The sequence below is a fragment of the Mizuhopecten yessoensis genome, unplaced genomic scaffold, assembly GCF_002113885.1.
Source record: "Mizuhopecten yessoensis strain PY_sf001 unplaced genomic scaffold, ASM211388v2 scaffold10283, whole genome shotgun sequence".
NCBI classification, from domain to species: Eukaryota; Metazoa; Mollusca; class Bivalvia; order Pectinida; family Pectinidae; genus Mizuhopecten; species Mizuhopecten yessoensis.
In genome coordinates, this window is record NW_018408469.1 from 30,795 (window position 1) to 54,306 (window position 23,512).

A 23,512-nucleotide genomic window follows, 5' to 3' on the forward strand; every position below is an offset into this window, starting at 1 on the left:
ATATTTTTATCATTGATACGTTTATGAATGGATAATATTGTTTCAATTTGGTGACTTCGTGCATACGTGTGTTCAAACTAGGGATAAAGTCTGAAATTACTTTTTTTTATAAAAATTACCTTGACGTTATTTCGAAGACAAATTTCATCAACTTCTCAAAGTATTTCTCAATTAGTAAATACCGTAACATTTATTTGAATGCAGAGAACAAGCGGTATCGATCAGCTGTTATTCATCTAACATCTATGACATGAAAAGGACAAAATCAAAATTTACTTATCAAAGGCCTTATTTTCATTTGCCTATAAACTTTTTTTTTTTTTAATGAGAATTATATCCCTTATTATTTACTCAGCAACATACCTGCCAATATGTAGTAGGTTCTTCATTGAGATCCACACTTCACAGTACTTTTCACCGTACTTTACGCCATTGAGCTACAGACCAGTGATCATACATCGTAATCTCTGGATTATTCAGAAAAAGTCGTTTAAATTTTCAACATATTTTGCCTCTGTGTTAAAAATATGTCGTTGTCATTCATCGTAACCTTTCATCCAAACATGTGTTCGTTCAGATGTCATAACTTTTAGTATCCTCGTTATTCAGATATTAAGGATGTCGAGGTATGCAAATACACACGACTTGAGTGACCTTGAAATATGATTAAGATTATTAAGTTGCACAACGCTGATAGTCCTTCATTTCAGCACGCTACTGGCTCGAGTTTTTCACTATATGATATATATCCAAAAAAAAATATATAAGGTTTTTAGAAAATTATCAATGTGACGTTGAAAGTTAGTCAATGCCTTACAACAAAGTGAAAATTATCTGTTAGCTATCGGCATTTACATCATGCTAGGTTGAAAAGAGGTCGAGGTCATTTATTTTAATAAAATATAGCCCTTCATCCCAATATGCGACTGGTTCAATAGCATTACCTTATGCATCTTAATTTACTAAGAGAAAGTTGTTGAAAAGTTTAAACACATTTTACCCCTGTGACCATGAATAAAAGTTCCGGTAATTTATTTGAGCTATCTTTAATGCCATTCATTCCAGCGTTCTATTGGGAAAATGTCATCAGTATTTACCTCTTTGATATTTATAATGCGTCGTTATACATTTTAGCACATCTGACCCCGATACCGTGTATTTAGATGAATGAAATGATTAAAAGAGTTAAAAGTTATCCATGCATGGTCCTTGTCGAATATTTTCATCCAAGGACCCTTGATAATTCAAAAGAAGTTGTTGTAATGCTTTAACTCATTTGACCTCTGAAACATGAATGGAAGTTTGTCTATTTAAATAAATTAAATAGGCCTTCATCCTGGCATTCTGCTTGCTAAATAATAAGTTGCATAAACCCACCTGTTAGAGACGCATTTGAAAAAGTATTTATTTATATCATTCAATCAAAAAGTAATTATCAAAATGCATAGATTGTATGTTTTTTCAACGCCAACAACCGCACGAGCAAGAAATGTTATCTAAGGTTTTTAATAAATTTGTATAATTCAATTATATGGTACATGTTTTAGTAATGTTGATCATCTTAATTCTCCCTCTCCTGCAGCATTAAAAAAAAGTATTTGAATAAAGATATTATTTCTGATAGTGAATCTGTTTCAATTTTCAAAACAGAAGATAACCAAAGAGCAAGTATTATTCTATGTCGACTTCGAAACTCTCGCAGTAATTTAAATTATGATTTATACCATGACCATCTTACTAATAGTCCTGCTTGTACCTGCTCTGCTGAACATGAAACAGTATCTCATTACTTTTTGGAATGTTTTATTTCTAATAATCAAAGAACAACTTTGTTCACTTCCTCTTAATAGTTATGGAAACCACAATCACATTGATAAATTAAACTATTCTTCTCCGGGACTGTCCTGATTGTGGTGGGCTTGCAAATAGCAGAATACTTGATGATGTGCATATTTTTTATTGGAAAATCCCGTCGTTTTAATTTTTATATGACTTAAAGCCATCATGTTAAACACAAATATAGTATATATTCTATATTACATCCAGGAGATTCTAGTTGAGCATGACTACTGTCTATTACGTGTACTTATCTTGACATTGTAAATAATTGCACTCTATATGTATAAAATGAATTTATTATTTTTAATTGTAACAGTTGTTGGTAGCAGTGACCAGTGCAATATGTGCACATGGACTTTTGGTCTAAGCCTGCCAATATCTGTCTATGATAGTGTATATATATGCTGAAATAAATGTATTTGTACATTTACTACTTGTATGTGTAAGTGTGTATGAGGTGTGTGAGCTGTTTCCTTCATGAGTTACTTACCCTTAGTCTTGTGCTAAAATGAATTAGTTTGTGTTATTTATTTCATTTGCAACATGTCTAAAATAGTATGTCTCCTTGTTGATTCCACTTTGGCCATTTGACGGAGAGAATTTATATAGGTTTTGCCTGTTATTCAATCCAATCGATTACGAGATCTTGTCAATAAAATTTGATGAAATGAAAATGTTGATCATCTGTACATGTAAAAAATATAACAAAATCATTTAACATAAAATTGCATAAGATTTTACATTTATATTTATATCTATCGTGTTTAACTTGTCTGAAGTTATATAGCCAGAAAATAGTCCTGTGTCTCATATTTCACTATTGACGGTACAGTTTGACTGTTTATGTATGCCATATACCACCAGGGAAGAGGGCAAATAAAGGCTTTGAGCCGGTTGTTTAACCCTTTTGACATGTTGCCATTCTATTGTCAATACAATTGTTGAAATTGAAAATAGTGTTACTATCCCTGTATTTAGACATTTCTACACATGAGTGTGTGTTGCTGTATTTATTAGAATATATAAAGATATTGACAACATGCAGACATTTATTTGTCAAAATATATATTTTTTAACTGCGAGTTTAATTATAATACAAATGAGTCACTAAATATTAGTCGATGTAATTTTTTTTCACGAGACATGTGTACTGTTTATGGCGAGTACAGGTATAATGACCCGGGATATTTATAAGTGTAGATACATACGTCACCGACCAGGAAGTTAATAAATAATATCTTATATAATGTATGCATTCACACGATATCGTTACTAGTATATTCAGGGTGTACAGGGATATACCAGGACGATGTTAACGCATTAACAGAACGGGTGTATGTATACGGCATTATGTCTGACATTTACCTACAGAAGCAAATTGTATTTCGAGTTCATAGTGATTTCAAGTTCCGCTTGTTCACCTTGATACTGACATTCCTATCATCGACAGGTATGTAAAATATATCATTTGTTTAGCTAGTCGATGTGTGTGACATTATCTTACTGATATTTAACAATCAGTCAGCCATGTGCATATATAACATACCTGGAGTAAACGAAATACGTTTACCTGTATCACATGATAACGGCCAATGTGTTCAGTTACAATGGTAACACATTGTTCACAATACAAAAATACACTAACATGATAATCCTCCCCATTACCGTTTCCGCTAAAACAGGCAAAATTGTCCTTGCTGTTCACGTCAAATCGTAAACTGTCGGGTGACCATACACTGTTATATATATATAATACTGCGTTTATAATTTGAATATGTAACAAGGAAACGCAAACCATTAAGGAAGACAAATTTTCGCATGCCCTATCACCTCAAACTCATGATATTTGGCATACTATCGCAAGGCCGAGAAAGAAACTTTCAACTCCGAAGCAAAGGAGGTGTTAACGTTTCCAGATGCCAACAGCTTGTTAACCTCGACATGGACATTGTGACAAATCGTCTATTGATAGTAGGAATACCCTGATCGCTTTGATATAAACAAACATCTGCGCTGTGATGGCACTAAATGAACAAAGTTAAAGGTTGCCTCATTACCCAGCAAGTCCGTTTCTCACTTGGTTTAATATGAATACCCTGATCGCTGTGTAAATATATATATTAGCATTTGCGCTGCGACGGCACTATATGAAAAAATAAACTTCGTTCTTAAATTAAATAGTATTAACCGAATGGAGTAGTAGTACTCTGTTATGCCACAGGACAATTCTGAGAAAGTAAGGGGTGCAGCATTATCCAGCAAGTTGCTCACTTTATTTTCAATTAAATGAGGCTATCAGTGTCACTCAGCTACAAGAAAAGGAAAACATGCACTTGTTTAGCTTCCACAATGCAGTCGACCAGCAGTGTCAAAGCTACTTTTAGTTTCTTTGTAACTCAACATTACAAATGTTTCTTCACTATCAACAAATAGCAGGACGACAACACGCTTTCCTTGGCTACTGTATTACTCAATTTTCTAATTTAGCGGAGACGCTTTAGGAGGCTCCACCTTTTCGCACCTAACCAGCTGAATTCAATGAAAGTTTAAAATAATGATTATGTCACTATGCAGAGATGATTTTATGAATATCTAAGCATTCCGATCAACTTGGGATTTTTTTTTTTTTTGTAAAAAAAATACCGAAAGTTATTTTTTTGTCAAATTCAACACTTTCACACTTTTTGAGTGTGTGGCATTGTTCAAAACTATTACAACAATAAAATAATGAAAAGAAGCATTGCTAGTCAACCCTGCAAATATTTTATTAATCATGAAATATCTACATTATGTTACACAAAGTTTTTTTTGATTTTTTTAAATGATATGAATACAAGTTATTATATACAAGCTAAAAGAAAACAGGACACACAGTTCCATACAAAAATATTGAAAAATTGAACGAAATACACACAGAGTCTTTATAATTCATTTATTTCAAATTTTACAATAATTTTGATCCAGATGAGAGTTATCTACCTTGAAAAAAAACGGATTTTTTTGCAGAGGGATAGAATTTACAATGACAGTTATTTTCTTTACTATACCAAAAACGACGGAAATACATTTAATGACTATATCAAATTGTCAATTTACTGTCAAAAAGTGACCAAAGAAAAACGTGGTTCTCCGGGTGGCGGGATATCTGTTTATACTTCCCGTCTCTTGTGTACTCGTCGTAGAGCTGACTTAGAATTTGGGGTAGGTAAAGTGGTTTGGTCAGAAATCCAGTTTCCAAACAATAAATTTCTCCTATGTACAGTTTACAGACCTAAGTTTGGTGCACACTCCTTCTGGAATCAATTTCGATTTTCTATAAAATGTGCCATACACGAAACTCCAGGTATGTTGTTATAATTGGTGAAATTAATGTTGACCTCTTAGTTGTAGAAAACACTCACGTAATTTATGATATTATCAACTCCTTTCACCTGACCAACGTTATTGACAAACCGACTCGTATAGGACGCACGTGCTCTACCCTGCTTTACCCAATTCTTCTATCCGACACATGCACGTTTAGGTTTGCTGACGTAATTGACATCGGAAATGACATATCTGACCACCAAGCGACGACTGTTGAACTGACTGTTGGTACTTATATATCAAGAGCTTACAAAATGAAAATAACATGTTATGCCGACGCAAGTTACGAACTTTTAAACATTAAATTAGACGAGACAGACTGGTCAGACTAATTTTCGAGGACGCACTCCCCATCAGTCAATCAGTCATAACATGTTAAAAAATACAGCACATACAGTAGCTTTTCTTTTATCACTAATATCTAGATCTTCTTTGAATACTGGAATCTTTCCAAAACTCTGGAAACAAGCGTTAGTCATGCCGTTATTTAAAAAGGGGATACAGAAGTTTCGGCCAATTATAGACATATTTCATCACTTAGTACTGTTGGGAAAGTTTTTGAGCGACTAGTTGTAAAATAGGTAAATAATTATTTATTAAAAACCTCATTTATATGTAAATACCAATCGGATTTCCAGCCTGGACATTCTACAGTACATCAATTAATTGAAATGTATCACACTTTATGTGTAAATCTAGAAAGAAAGAAAAACATCCTACATGTTTAGTTATTTGCGATATTTCTAAAGCGTTCGATCGGGTGTGGCACAAGGGAATGAAAGTAAAACTAGAAAATGATGGTATTTCGGGTAAATTGTTGAATTGGTTAACTAATTATGTTAGTGATAGACAACAACAGGTATTTGTTGGTGATACTAAATCACATATGAGAAATACTAATTCTGGCGTTCCACAGGTTTCGGTCCCAGGTCCTTTATTATTCATTCTCTTTATTAATGATATTTATGATAATCTTGAAAGCCTATCCAAATTATTTGCAGATGACACCTCTTTATTATGTTCGGAAGAATTTCCTCAGGCTATTGAAACTAAAATAAACAGTGATTTAGTTGAGATCTAAAATTAGGCAGATACATGGTTAGTTAAATGTAACCCTGTAAAAACGAAAGCATTGTTCATTTCAAACATAGAAATTGATTATGTTATAGATATTTATTTTAATAATGTAATTGTTGACTTCATGGATAATCAAAGACACCTCGTAGTAGTTCTGGATAATAATTGTAAATGGAGTAACCACATTGATAATATATGCCAAAAAGTTTCAAAACAGGTAAGCGTACTGCGCAAACTAAAATATATATTAAATAGAACAATTCTTAATAAAATATACAGATCCTATATTCTTCCATTACTAGAATACTGTTGCGAGGTATCGGATGGGTGTACTCTCGGTGACGCAGACAAACTAAAAAAACTTCAACTTGAGTCGGCATGGATAATTACGGGTCTAACCTCTTATTCTAGCAGAACATCTTTATACTCCGAAAGTGGATTCGAACCCTTATCTCGGAGAAAATCTAGGAGAAAACTTCAACTATTCTACAAAATTCACAATAATCTCACGCCAACCTATCTTATTACTCTACTGTCTCCTCTTGTCTCAGAAAATTCAGAAAACAACCTCCGTAATGCCGATAATTATTCTCCTCCTAATTGCCGACTTCAACTTTCAAACTCTTCCTTTTTTCCTTCTGCAATCCGACCTTGGAACCAATAAGACCTAGACATAAGACATAGAGTTTCACATACAGCGTTAAGAATTCTCTCCTAAATCTTCAAAATTTAATATGTTCCAAATTACTATGTGATTGACGATAGAAAACTTAATATTTTACATACCAGATTAAGAAACAGAGCTAGTACGATATCTTCCATGCAAATTTAATAAATTTCCGACACTGTCAATGTGGTCATCCAGTTGAAGATACATATCATTTCTTTTTTGATTGTAACAACTATGTAGAACAAAGAATTAAATTATATCGTGAACTAAACTATTTCATTCCTCTGGAAAGGCATCTGATACTATTTGTTAGTTTGGAATTAAGCCACCATGAAAATGAAATAATATTCCAACATACTCGGCAATATATTCTAGATTCGCATAGATTTTGATAAATATATCCACACACGCACACACTCACACACACACACTCACACACACACACTCACACACACAAACACGCATCCATACACACACATACCCCTCCCCCTTTTTACAGAATTTGTACGATCTTGGTATTACGTCGGTTAATTTATTAGTCGACAATCATTTTTATCTTAAATGTTGAAGAGTCGTGTTTCTGGTCTTCCACGATCCAAACGGCACCAGTGAAACAAAAATACCAGAAGGAATTGAATTTACAAGGGGAAGACAACAGAGGCACGGAAAGTGTTGTGAATTGTGGAGTTACTAGCGCCGTCTGGGTCGGAAAAGATTTCGACTACGATCTCACATTAACTATCTTAAAGCTATGACGCTATTACCTCTCTCTCTCTCTCTCTCTCTCTCTCTCTCTCTCTCTCAGTAACGCTAAACTTAATTGAAACAAATAATTAATTTTGAAATTGCCATATTGTATATATATATATATATATTTCATTATGTTATTGCGAAAGAGCTATACATAAGTTGGACAACTTGTGCCCAACCCCTTTTGTATATTAGATGCAAATTAAAAATATGTTTAAATAAAGTCAATGACATGGATAATATGATTAAATTCAAAACCGATAACCCAAGAATTGGGTAACTGTTAAGCAGTGAGTCACATATCTTAGGTGTAGCATTTCAGGTGTTCATACAAATTGCGCAAAATGCCTGCACTAAGACATGAGGACCCTGACGTAGGGATCAGGCAACACCACCAAACGTGACGATATGAACACTTGAATGCGGCATGTACTCGCTAGTATATCGAAGCCAAAACCAAACAACCAAAAATGATAAATAAAAATGTTGTAGATGCATGTCTACCAATAAGAATAAAATACAGCAGATAACTGTTCGACACTATTACACCCACTAGATAAATATTTGACAATATAAGTCACAATAGATAAATGTTGAACCATATTAGACACTGTAGATAATGTTTGACTAGATTATTCACAATATATAAATGTTTTACCAGATAAATCACAATAGATAAATGTTTTACCAGAATAATCACAATAAACAAGCCAGGCTACCGACCCTCAAACCAGGGCGTAAGTGGCAACCAGCATATAGATGTAAAACTGTAAAATGTGAACAACTCAAGATTAAACATTACAAACGCAATTTGTTTAAAACTAATTGGTTGTTCTATTTTAGAAACCGAATTCCTCTAATTGTGGATTAGTAAACATATTCTCCCCAAGCAACTTTTGTAAACCCGGCTGAAGGCGATACAAAAAATTATCATTACAGTGTACCAAATCTATTCAGATGATCTCCAACGTGCAAAAATAAACGTCGCACATCGACCGATATGTCTGGGTATCTAAAGTAACATCCCCCTGTTCGAATAGTTGCAGACCAAATTTGACCGTTAACATGACGCCTATTCCTTTCACAAGCAAATTCACATCGTTCATTTATCCACGATAATCGAGGAATAATATGTGACCAAACTATTGTTGTACCATGGAACATTTCATGATTTTTTTTATGATAACCAACATTATATAACGTAGTGCACATGATGCTGTTTAACCCAAAGCATTGCCTCCACAGTGTACCACCAACAGCATGGGCGCGTCTTCAAAAGTGAGCTTTCATATACTAATTGGGACAACTAAAAACTTCAGCTGAAATTCAGCTGTTCATAACAAATATGAAGGAAACATTGGGTTTTGAATAAATTAACATGATATCAAACGATTAGTTGGTATCCTAATATATTTACCATATGCTTTTGATCTCCGCCTGCCCTTTTCCATGAGTGTCAGAGAAACCATTGAATGACGCTATAGTAGCTGCCCCAACCCTGAAGGAATGGGTATCGTGATCCGAACTTCTAACCCAAATAGCACAGAAGGATTTTTTCAATACATATATGAATTGATATTTAATGTCGGTAAACCCCCAAAATGAATGTGGAGAGGGCCAGAGGATGTCGGTCTGATGTCCAGGTAAGATTTAAACAAACTTACAGGGCAGGGATTGATATTTGTAGCTGAAAGCACCAAGACAGTACCCTTACCAAATTAATCAGTTGTGGATGAAGTGATATTCATATCAGTTGCAGTGTCCGATTCTATAAAACGAACATCCAACTAGTCATGACATGCGAGTTAGGCAAACAATGAGCAGTGGAGGAAACCAACTCTCCAATACGCCGAAATGCATTAAAAGGCTAAGAAAATGCTGCGGCAAACAACATATTTTCGTATCCTGATTAAGAAATAGACGGTAAAATGGCTAAATTCGTGATAGTAGTTTTGAAATTATGGGCAGGCGCACAACTTTTCTTGAGATCTCTTCATACCGGTAAGCATTTTTCTGACAATAAAAGACTGAGTAACATCTGAATGGCCTGCTACCTTACACTTATAACCAATACCTGATATACAAGCTTTTGCCGTACTAGGAGACAACCCTAGTTTGGCTATATTAGCCATAAAATGTATTACATGTATCAAAAGTGGGGGCCATGACAAATCAAGATTATACTTCCTTCTAAAAGCTTCAAATTGATTTAAACCATTATCATACACCTGCCTAGATAATTGTGCTATTGCTTTTTAAGCAAATACTCAGTTACATGCTGCAAAGACTCTGGAATGAGGGTTTGTTGCTTTTCTGCATTCGCTGCTAACTGGTGAAAATAATCCCATTGCTTCCGAGAGATAGCATCAGAAATGTGTCGAGCTTTAAATTGAATGTTATACAACATGACATTCAAAATCATGTTGTATAACAAAATCATGTTGTAAATCATGTTTCTTATGAACGCCTTGCAGGAGGAATGGATCTAGCACAGACATTAAGATTTCCTGCTAAGGCCGGCAAATCGTGCAGGGTGCTTTTTTCTATCTAAGAACGACAGAAAAGTAGTTCGTAAATCAACCAATTTGTCCCCTCGAATTCTGACCGACATTTCCAATGTGTTCAACTCAAGGCCTAAACAGGTGAGGGTATGCCGTATGGGACGGACACATGGTTTTATCATCAACGACAGACACCCCTATTTCTGCACATAATAAAGAAAATGTGGATATCAATAATGGACAGTTTGGGGTGTTACTGCTTCCCGCGAAATTGAAATTATCTACGTAGTGGTCAAGATTATTCATTCTGGTTCGTTCAGAGACTTTTCACTGTAAAGCTGGGGCAAACTTTTCAAAAAGTGAACAAGATATAGCGCATCCTATTGTAAACATTTGTCAACGAAAAAAAAGTCAGCAATCTTGAAACCTAATAGGTCAAAACGTGTGGGATGTACAGGGAATGACCTAAATGCAGACTTGATGTCCATCTTACCCAGTAACGTCCCGTTCCCTAATGAACTGATGATCCCAAAGAAGAATATTCAACCGATGACATTTTTCTATCAATGTAATCATTGACACTAGAGCCAAGTGGATAAGACAAATGATGAATAAGACGCCATAAACCATCTTTCTTTGGCACTATACATATAGGTGACAATCTGAGGTTAGATAAGGGAGAAGCTAAAAAGGCCCTTCTATTCTACCTAAAACAACTTCTTTACAGACTTCGTCTAAAGTTGCTTGAACATTATTCTGAGCTAATTCAATACTTCGACAGTTTGCGGTGTGCCTAGGACCCTAATAATGTAAGGAAAAAACACTAGTAAAACCTGTAACAAGTTGTGAGACCAAAGCTCTAGCCTGATTATTATTCTGAGAATCAGCTAGTGACTGACTATTTATTGGCGTGTGACCAAGAGCCAGCGGCCCTGTTTGAGTGTCCATTTGTAGCTGTATATGATATCGAGACAGTTGTGGTTGACTTTGTAGCGTGGACACTGGATCTAAAATTAGAATTTTGCTTGCTTTGTATATTTACCATACACTTTATTTGAGGATGATTACCTGAGCATTTCAAACATGTGTGTGCAAAAGAACAGCGCCGTTTAGTACAATTGTCTTCATAGTTAAAACTATAACACTTGAGCTCACAAGCCTTTGCTGACCTGAAAAGGGCGTTGCTCTTAATTTGCTGTTATTGAGGGGATTCGAGTACATATATAGTAGCCATAGTTCCTGATCAACTACTTCCCATTTGATGTCGGGGCGAGTGGCTTTCTTTAGCTTAAACTGCTCGTCATAATACTTCCACCCCAAGCTGCCACAAAGCTGGATCTCTTCTGGATGACCAGTTACAAAAATAGAAATAAAAGTAAAAAAAGCATCTGACCATTGATCTGTGTTTACAATCTCTTATGCTTGGTTTTAAATTTCATGACCAAATGGCCATTTTCTATAGCAATGTGTTCGTCACTTTCATGCATCGCTGCTGAGTTGTGCAACAACAAACTTAAATCAATGTATTCTCCATTGAGTATTTTCGGACAAATGCCCACTGACACATTGAATCCTAAACTATTCCCATAGCTGTTCACCTGGTGCATGGCTGGATTTATATTATCCACCTCAGCCTCAACACAGGCAATTGTATCATGCCCTAACATCGATACGTAGAAATTGTTTCAATCATCTGGGGGATGACTGTATCCGCCACTCTGTTCACTAGAGTTGACATGGCCTCCTCTGATAAGGCTGGTGTAGATGGTGAAGCTCCTACAACCTCGACATCTGTAAATTTCTCTGATGGTGGTTCAGCCCCTGATGCGTTAGGTGGTGAGTCGACCGTAAACCGAGAAGGCTGGAAGGCTGCCGGGACGGTCTCCTCCCTGGGAGTCTTGCCCTCGTGACTTTTCTAACCTTTGGCATTACGACTGAATCATTGAAATTACTTTCGCTTATTTCCTCTGTAACTGGCCTGATAGGAAGAGAGAGTTTCAACAAGGGGCGTAACTCTAGTATAATATTTGAACCGACAATTCGACAAAGAAAGATAACTCTCATTTGAAAACGCAATTTAATACGTTATTTGAGTAAATTTATTTCTTTTATGGAACAAAATTACTCTCAATCATGTACACTTTGGGCAGCATTCCAAAGCCCGCTTACGCAAAGTATATTTACATGTCAGGTATAATATGTATTTTAATATAGGTGTGTTAACTAATTTCTTTGTTTCATAAGCTTTATTTCTGAAGTATGTGTGATTACACATTTCCATGGTAAGTCTCGACATTTCATCGTAACGCACGTGTACTATTGTTTACCCGGTGTTACTATGATTTACACTAAGATAATAGGGACATGACGACACGAGAATACGACAAAAAAAGCATGTGTATTACGAAGGGCGATGTGACATCATTAATAAACAATGTCTAAACTCATAATGATAAACAACAATGTCATGTTTTATTTTTTTATCTTTTTATTTTATTTTTGCAATAGAAAATATGATATAAAGCTAATATGAACTGAAAAAAACCCATCACGATTGTTTTGTATACAGACTATATTTGAGAATGCCTGTGACTATGTAATCCGGTTTTGAACCTAACTTTTTGTCCATGTAGTGAGATTTTGTACCTAACATTGTAATTGTGTTATCGACTTTTGTACCTCACTTTGCTACTGTGTAATCGGCTTTTGTACCTCACGTTGTTACGATGCAGTCAGGTTTTGTACCTCACTTTGTTATAATGTAATCGTGGTTTGTACCTCACTTTGTTAGTGTGTAATCAGGTTTTGTACCACATAATGTGACTATGTAATCAGGTTTTGTACCTCACTTTGTTACTATGTGATATTAAATCAAGAGTATTGGCCTGATTAGATTTTGGTGGACATCATAAAGGTTTAATTGACCTAATAAGCTTGATCACTACATGTATCAAAACTGTTCTGATTTGGTTGGTGTTGGGGGTTATCTCGTTGGGGTAGCAGCCATGTGATAATGAATACGCCCTTTGATTAAAGGGGTGTATAGGTCATCCTGTTATTTGAGTTCTTATTTATTTAACTTATATGTATTCCTATTTGTACTGTTTGAACATTTAATCAGTAGTTATATCAAAATAAAATGTTATTTGCAAAAATATTAACTTGTTCTTTTCTTAATAAACAAACAGGGATAGTAGGGAAAAAATGCAAAAACCTTGTATCTCAATAAATCACTTACAATGTATACCCAGTATGGAAAAGAATGTTTTTAGCCATGCTTTAAATGTACGTTGTCTGATTTACTTCTGATGCACATCTTAGGTAGATCTAAGATATACCTTTGATACAAGGTACATTTTGCGTATGTCTAAGGTATATCTAAAATGTGCCTTGATATGAGGTACATTTGATGTATGCCTTAAGTATACCTTTAATACAAGGCACAGTTTACATATGTCTAAGGTATATTTAAAGTTTGCCTTGATATGAGGTACATTTGAGTTATGCCTCAGTTATACCTTTGATACAAGGCATATTTTACGCATATCGCCTGAAACCTTATTTATTTGCAAACAAAATCTGAACACGCGGCGATATCGCCGCAATATTGCAGCGTTAGTGTACTAGAGACTCAATATTTATGTAAGGGTGGCAACTGTGCACATGTTTATAGTAGCATGTAGTTGAGCCCTGCCTATGCTTACTGCTGCTGAATCAATTTCCCTACAGCCCTTACACCTCTAACACCTGCCTGCCTCTGCAACACGGCCAATGGTCACTTGCTCAGCGACCTTTATTTTCACCGCTTAACGAAAGGCCGATACAGCCTTCCAACAAAGACTTATACAGCCTTTGTACATGTACCTGTTCAGCTTCTGTAATCAACTCACAAGTTCTCCAGCCGGTATTCGTTAGACATTCATCTGTCCGAATGAAAATAACAATCGCTTAAATACCGATGGCACAAACGAAAATCAGGTAAATCAGGTTAATCCATTTTCCTGTCACGTCACATAACTTCCTGATCTCCTAAACGCTTACAGTCCATAATGCAAAGTACGACAAACTTTTCACACAACATAACGGTAGATTACACGTAGTTTATTTACGTTCGGACGGTAGACTGACAATGATGACAATACAAACGCTTACTTAACACAGTTATATACCAAGACAAGGACGATAACCCTACGGGTGAGTATGCATGCCCAATTTATATTACAATAATTAAATTGTTCATCAAAATGCACTTTTATATAAATTCATACAGACAACATGTTGATATCTGCCTTACAGGATAAAATCTATAGCAAAAAAATCACACACTGTTATGCTGCCAATCCTTCGTAGGCACAATGAATTTACAAATTTGGAATTTATGGCAAATGGAAAAATGAGGTTTATTTGAAATTAGGATTTGGTTCATTTCACAGACTTTAAACATTTGTAAAAAGCCCTAAATGACCACTATGACCAAAATCCAAGATCAAAGTGGTTATTCACAGATATCTGTTAAAATATCTTTCGTTACATGTTTGGTAGATGGATTGACCTTGACACTGAACAAGAATGCGGTAAGGAACAGTGATCTTCAGATATTTATATCTACAAGCAGCATTTCTTCAGCAGTTGCCTTAACGAAGCCTGGTGGATCATCAGATATTTGTGCAGCACCGATCGTGGGACCAGGAATATGCAGTACATCAAACCTTTCTCAGGATTTCACAACCAATGTTACCACGTACAGCATTACGTCACTTGTAAGATCAAGAGATGAAGGTACATGGACTGCTTCACATGGAGGTTCTGATACCAACACCATATACATCAAAGTACTAAGTAAGTAATTGCTGGAAGGTAGATACAATGTATAATAAAAAAAAAAAAAAATGTTTTAAAGTAATTTGGCATAGTGAAATCCTGAACTATGGGAATGATATGGTATAAATTAAATTAATGATATTCTGTTAATACCCCAAGGAAGGGTGAGTGTGGAAAACATGGAAAAGTATACCAATCTTTTAAAAACATTTCTAATATTTGTTTTGGATGATGGAATTCTAAACGTAACCATATATAAATTCACAGCTGATGAATAAGGTTTTCCATGGAAAAGAAAAAGTATTTAGCATAGAATACTCCTGAATATACTGTACTTTGGGACATTTTTGATGTGGTATTATTTCAGTTGATTTTCCACTTGTCGTGAACGAGCAAAAATGAAACAGCAAAAATGTATGATGCCAAATAACTGTAACACACTGCTTTCCTACAAATACTGTATGCACCAATTACTGCCTTACATCAGCTATACTTTTTCATATTAAGCAAAACATAGATTAGGTTTGTGTTTTTCTTTTCCGGGCAAGATTAACACATTCTATGCTTAAACACGTCATTAAATGTATGCTTTCATTATAGGGTGTCATACCTTTTCAATGTTTCCAAATCTGATGTGTTACATGTTGTGTTCAAGGGTATACAGGTAAGTATTCGTATACACATGTTCTTCTGTGCAACCATGAGAGACAAAAAACTAAATCTTGTATATTTTTGAAATCTGAAAACACATGTATTTCCTCTCCACTTTACCATTCATTGCCATTGTGATTTCCAGCATTTTACTATTGAATTTTAAAGGCTCTGAACATAGCAGCATAGGTATCAATACCATAGTTGCGCATGCTCGTCATATAGTATCAAGAATTGAAAGAAAAAGGAAAGAAAAAACACATAATCTGCCATGGTGGTCGTTTTCACAAAAAAGACATTATTATATTAACAATCATATATTCAATTATGTTGCTTACATTAAACTCATAAAAGGTTATAAGAAAATGTATAGAAAACCCTTTTGATTTTGCTACGTTATCTTATATAAGTCTGATCTCTAGTTCTGACAACATTATATTTATATTTCATATTGTATATAAAATTCACCAGAAGCTACGATGTCATTACCAATGTACCTATAGCAGTAAAATTGTAAAACTGACATGTAAAATACACAAACAACAACAACAAAACATATTTGAGGCAAGTAGCTTTTAGCTCGCCTGTCCGAAGGGCTAGTGATGATGTTATATCATGGTGTAGCGTCTGTCGTCGTCTTTCAACTTTTCCTTTAAACGACTTCTTTTGAAGAATAGACCGACCTAGAGTCATTATATTTGGCAGAAAACATCATTGGTAAGAATCTGACAACGTTTGAGAACGAAATGACCTCGACCTACTTACATGGTCACAAGGGGGTCAAATATTCCAAACGCCATCCAAAAACTTCTTCTGAATAATCGAAAAACATCTAATCATAATATTTGGCTGATCGCTTTCTGGGATGGAGCGTGACAAAGTTTGAGAATGGAAATTACCTTGACCTACTTTCAAGGTCACTGGGGTCAAATATGTGAAACACTTCAAACATCTTGTTCCGAAGAACTTAAATGTATAGAATCATTATATTTGGCTTATCGCTTTCTGGGATAGAGCCAGACAAACTTTGAGAATGAAAATTACTTTGACCTCCTTTCAAGGTCACAGAGGTCAAAAATGTCAAACACTTCAATATATTTCTTTTGAAGAATCAAAAGGCACAGACTCATATATTTGGCTGGTAGTTTCTTGGGATAGAACCTACGTATACGCTGGTAGATCAGCATATTTTTAAGTGTCTGCGCCATCATACAAAAACCTCCATTGATATATCAGGATCAGGATCTTGAGATTGGAACAATCATGATATTTATGACCTGCACAGAATAGACTGAAATGACAGTATGACTGACTTCTGACATGTTTCTACTGACATGATAGCAGTGTTTATAAATATATACATATATAGGGACAACATTGTTATGTCTACCCATCCAGGATAACATATGTAGCGAAAACCACACACACACAAACTCAGACTATAATCTCAAAGGAGTTCATGTTTAAAGATATCAAAGTAAGAGTTACTAATTCATAGTTGTTTTGTCATCACTCTAGCTACATTTTTTTAGTGGTGATAAACTTACTTGGTGATTATCCCACCCTTCACATTTCCTTACTTATCATGTATAGTTAGGGTGCCCGGTAATAAGCCCATCCACTTTTCTTCAAGTTCATTAGCATCAATGCAAGGATTTGTGTTTGTACAATTTGCGATACATGTTAAGCGAATTAGCCACCAGTATGTGTCAGAACAGCACTTTCTTCTTCCATGTATTTCATCGAAATTTCATTTCTTTGGTTGTCAGTTTGAAAATACTGTACTTGGATGGGTTTTTGTTTCACGGTGTCAAGATTACTATAAAAACAATATATCCATTTGTTTTTGTTTTCGCTCTAGTAGCTCCATTTCTGAAAGGATCTTGATCAAACTTCATGTATTGGTGAAGTAGGAGATTACAGCAGACGAGGTCATAATTCGGGTTAAGGTCAATGTCACTGTTCATGTTCACGTTTATGAATTTGTTTGTCATTGCTTCAATGACTTTATTCCTGCAAGAATGTTGGTAAACTTTCCAAGTTAGTTAACTATGACAGTATTCCAAACATATGTTTTTTTCAGGGTGCCAAGGTCAAGGTCACCATTACTATTATTGAGAACAACTGCCATCACTAGTACTCTAGTGACTTCACTATTGAAAGGAATTTGGCACAAACATGATATATTGGTTAAGAATGAAAATATATCAAATGAGTCAGTACTTTTGATGCCAATGCTAAGGTAACCATAATATTTGTGTTAATGGATTATTTTGATTTTTCTTAATCAAATCACAAGCTATGTCATCATCTGTACACATCCAACTCAAACTCAACATTCGAAAACAGGTGTTACTTACTCATCTGTTTGTGTATCAATTAGATTTATGTCAAATATCATGTTAACTATCACAGAATATTTGAAGTTGTTAGTGTTTGAAGCAACTGTAACACATACCATCTTTAACCACACATGAGTTTGTATGGGTCGCAATGCTTTGTTTTATCTGTAGTTATTATTCATGATTATTATTTAATGATGGCCTGGTGAAATAAATGGAGGTGCGGGTAGAATATTGACTCAATCTTTCCTTTCCATAAATGTATCATTGCATATATATATAATGCTCTGCTGTGTGGTGCTTTTGTTTGACCCTGTATTAATTATGAATATTATTAGATAAATATTACGTTAAAAATAATGTTTAATAATAGTACTAATATAATCTACCACATCATAACATTACAAAAATAATAATATTATGCTCCGTTATATTTTTCAGACATTCCTACCTTAACTGTAAGTCAAACTGTTTCCGCTCTGACTTTGTCAAGCTCAAATACACAAAGCTTGACCATTACAGCTACATGTGCATATCCAGCTGTCTCACTCGACGTGTACTTTGTGGTAAGTTAAATTCTAAAACACAGGTATGTTGTCTTACCACTAAATGCTTAACTAGTCATGTACATGAATGAATATAATGTCATCGAATCGTGTTTCTTCACTTTGATTAGTGATCTTGGTTTATGTACAGTACACATCAGGAGTTATGGTCCTGAAATACCACTGTATCATCCTCTAAAGTAAAGGGCGTCACTCCTCTGTTATCATTAAAGGAAACGTATTAGATTTGCAAAAGGCTATTTTTTGCCCACCATCATCAGATGATTGGCTATTCAAATCACCCCACGTCCTAAGTCCGTCGTCCGTCTGTCATTTCGTCCGTCATTCCATCCGTCATTCCGTATATCCTTAAACTTTTCTTGTTAGCGCTTTTATCAGAAAGTTCTGGAGGGACCTTCACATGAAGATTCGTCATGGTCCTTAGTTATGCATATCGTTTGTTGGGACTGATCACAAAACCAATCTGGCCACCAGGCAGCCATCTTGAATTTCAGCATGAAAGTGTGCTAGTGTTATTTCTTAGATTGTACGGGAGGGGACTTTCTCAAGTTGTACACGAAGTTTCCCCCTGGTTCCTAGTTACGCATTTTTGGGATGATTGGAATACCAAGATAGCTGGCAGGTGGTCGTATTGAATTTGGTAGTAAAAATGGGTCGAGTGGTCCTCTTGGTTCTTATTTATTCCTATCAAATCGTTGGACTGGTCTGAAAACAAAGATGCGGACAGGCAGCCATTTTGTGACAGTTAAAGTTTGTTGTCGATATTTAAGAATGTACTGGAGGAATCATTCTCGATTTTAATACGTTATAACTTCCCCTTGGTCCTTCGTTCTTCATGTTAACTTTTGAGGTTGATCAACGGACTTATTAAGATGGCAGACAGGCAAACTGATCAAACAGAGAAGAGAAAAGACGAGTAAAAATAGAACTGACATGAAAATGGTACCATGGTGGGCGTCAAGATCCCTCTTGGTTATCTTATGTAACTCACCTGCCAAAGGGCTAATTATGGTGTGATATGGTTTCTTGTCACTTTTTCTTTAAATGACTTCTTCATGCGCATTATGATTTGTTTGCTTGCAAAGCTGTGTCATTTAAATATATCATAAATACCATACACAAACAGTTCAATACTAATATTTACATTTTCTCTGCCTTTTATGTTCTTTTTTAACTTACAATTTATATTAAAAAAAATAAAATTCCTGCCTTATCGACAGTCCACACAAATTCCTTCAATAGTTTGAACAGCGTGTTGTCGCGTGCTGATTGGCAAACAAAGTAATACTTTGAATTTTGAACAAACAGTTTAATTTTATTTCACAATTTAGTATCAATACAATTTCGTGTGATATGTCTGTATGGTGATATAAGCTTATCAATACAAATCTTAGCTGAACGTTAGATTTGATTTTTTTTTCGATTTTTCCCCGAAACACATTTCGCGCATGGAAATAAATACAGTAAACACCGTAATACGACCTTGCCCTCCACGAGGGAGCTATTTTTGGAAGTTGTAAGAGCAGAGAGAAAATTTCGAATTCGTGAAGAATCTAGACTTGAATTTATTTGTTGATTGTATGGGAACCTGACTACAGTCGGTAGATTCTATAACAGCCTCGTTATTTGACATGTCGTAATAAACTGAGGAAACCGTGGCTGATAGACGTGTGATATTGACATCGTTTACAGTGAGTGATCTTCCGATAGAGCACAGGGATTCGTTACAAATGTCTGAAATACAGGTATGCCTTGTGTATGTTTGTGTGCTGTGACTCATATCAGTAGGTCTATAGCATATATGTGTATTTCAGACATCTGTATCGAACCCCTGTTGATCAGTGCAGTGTAACAAACGATATTGCTGATAAATTGCCTGAGTGTTAAATTGTTGCCATTGCCGTCATTAGTTATTTCAACCGATGTGCATTTTGTACGATATTGCAGACCTTTGTCTGTTTTTTGTTGTAATACAAAGTTATTTTTGTTCAATATTTTTTTCTTTGTTTTACACAATTACAATGACATTGTCAAGTCTCCAATGTCCAGCGATTGTAGTTCCGGTCGGTGTTGTATTAATACGCTAAAAATTATGTCTCGTGGTTTATGGTAATTAAAGTCCCATGAACGACAGAGCGTTTCAATAGCCTATATAGTGACACTGCCATGCAAATGTAAATATATTTATATGAATGTACAATACAAAATGTAACTATATCAATGTCTGCATCCTGCACATTTCACTGCCTCATCAGCATTTATGACATTATATTCCAGCCAACTAGAGGAGGTACTGCGGTGAGTTCCCCATCATCAACAGCAACATGTACGAGTACTGGTAATACAGGATGTGCCGACACGGATGCCAATGGCTACAACTGTGTCATTGTACCGAAACTTGAGACTTCTCTTTCAGCGGGTACATACTACGTACAGTTTGTAGTCAATCTCGCTGGGCAGTATGAACCTATAGGACTGACCTCCACCATCACTGATACTGTGATAACAATTGGAGGTAAGTTATGTCAATTGTATGTTGTTACTTTCTTTAGTTTAGTTCAGATTGTGCAAAAACCAATACATTTTTTTCAAAAAAAACATCCGTCCTCACAATTTAAACAAAAAAAATATAATTTCTCAAATGTTTAAAGTAAGTGTTTGAAGGATCATTTCATGATGAATTTAATTTCTGAAAACATTCCATATTCTTATTTGCATATTTGTTAGAATTAAAGATATATGACGTCAAGTGAAGGTTCTTCTCATGATGACATTACACACACTGTCATGTATCTCATTTCATGACACACATTGTTTCTGTGTAACAAATTTCTTATGAATAGATAAATGGAATTCAGTCAACAATGACAATACTCAAGCATGGCTGTCTCTAAGGTATTTTGTGTTATTCTCATTCGTCGACACATTCACAGGTTTTAGTAAAACTGTGTCGTTGCATAATGGAAATGCTAGCTCAGACCAAGTTCAGACATTTTGCGGAATATATCCATATTACTTAATTGTGCACTTTGTGATGTAACCGAAACATGCTAAGAAGCATTTGAAATATCTGCAACTGGCGAAACTAGGACATATTGTAACAGCAAGGCATAGCTTTCTAAACAGTTCAAGGGTCATTTTTCATAGATTAATCTCATAGAATAGTATATCAGTTACATAATAGTGAGTTTTGAATGTAAAAGGAAATACAACACAGTACTTACGCAAACACAGAAAATAATGTCAGCAAGGTAGTCTGATAATTATATACATATATACTTAAGAATAGTTGTTGAGAATGTTGTTTTTTTCTGCTTTTAAAATAAATAAATATATATAAATATAAAACTTGTTAATAAACCATACAGTAGTCTAATATACATGTAAAATGCTGCATGAAGTATGGACACTTTCTTATGATGATAACATATAGTCTAAAGTAACATACAGGTTATATTTAAGGTATGACTCTAACCATGAATTTGTGTCCGCCCTCTCAGACATATTTAATGGTTTTACGATCACAAATTCAGTTTTACTGATAAGGCAGAGCAAATGGATATTTAAGACTTGTAAAACCACAATGAACAACCACAATGACAAAGTGCAGGGATTTGTACTCAAGTATTCATACATACAACAAACATCTGCAAAAGCTTCGATTAAGTAAGTTTAACTTGTAGGTCAATTAACTCCTAAACCAACTCACCACTGCATACATTCCAGATCTCACGACGTAAGGCAAAATCCCACAGATTTGACTCGGCTCACTTAAACTGTCAGTAGTTTGATTTATCCTGTGATCTGACATGCTATTTACTGTTTGGCGGGTAAACATTAATATAGATAAAAGACACATACAAATCATTAGCGATACTGAAAATGCTCAACCTACAGATTCTTCCAGGCATCATGAGCATACAGGTATGTGATGTTTTGGTGCTACAAGTGTTCTGGGTGTCGTGTGCTAAACATGGAAGGAAACAGTACAGCATGCTATGTGCATTCTTGTATTTAATTGGTCATCTATAAATGAAAAAAGAATAGATATATTTTTTGTTCAACAACTAGATTCTTTTAACTTCAATGTTTTGTTGTGATCAATTTGTAGGCAGATGAAACTGTGAAAAATTAAGTTGACTGTGCGATGATGATAGACGGGCTTTGTAATAAGGTATTAGTCTGACTTGAAATGAATTAAATTATCAGCACTATCTTTAAGAGGAAACAGCAAAAGATTGAGAATCTATCAAAATGACATTATATTGGGCCCTAACACTAATTATCTATCAAAACATTATTGATTAAGTTTACATTCTTATTACAAAAAAAAATCATTTTATTGTTAAATCATGTATATATATATATGGCATGCATGTGTGTGTCATTCAAAGATGATGCTTGTCGTACTAATGCTATCGACATGTACAGATGCCACCTGAAGAATAACATTGTGTATATAACAAAGTGTATATGATCATCAAAAAGATTGAGATACATAATAGTGTCACTCATCAATGACATAATTTTATATACTGGGGTGTATATAAACTTTTAGAGGGAAATGGATCAGTATAGTTCGTATTTGCTTTAGAGATCAATAGAGTTGATTTAGAAAAGCTAATAAAAATCTTCCTTGAAAATCAAATTGTGTATATTCAGAAAATCAAATTTGCCAATACTTTAAGAGTTATACATTTTGAAAATCCTATTTTGTTTGAAATCTTGTATGATGCATAAAAAACATTTTAGTCACACCTGGGTGAACCCCAGCGGGGACTATTAGTTTTGATTTCGTCCCAGATTTTGACATCTGTTGCCGATCACTATTAAGGGCTTTTGTGTGTTTGCTTCTGTTGAAGAAACCAGGTACTACATCAAAAGCATCGGGATAACTCAGACATTGATTTCCTTTTTAAACAGGAAGAA

The 23,512-nt window shown here is 34.9% G+C and overlaps 1 protein-coding gene across 1 annotated transcript in view; it reads left to right on the plus strand.

The window, feature by feature from the left end:
• Positions 1-11,939: 11,939 nt before the first annotated feature.
• Positions 11,940-23,512, plus strand: part of LOC110460008 (carcinoembryonic antigen-related cell adhesion molecule 5-like) — a 39,369-nt gene continuing 27,796 nt past the window's right edge. The window contains exons 1-3 of the mRNA XM_021512696.1: positions 11,940-12,039; positions 18,459-18,583; positions 20,861-21,098. Of these exons, the coding sequence (XP_021368371.1) occupies positions 11,940-12,039; positions 18,459-18,583; positions 20,861-21,098 (463 nt within the window). The remainder of the gene's footprint in view (positions 12,040-18,458; positions 18,584-20,860; positions 21,099-23,512) is intronic.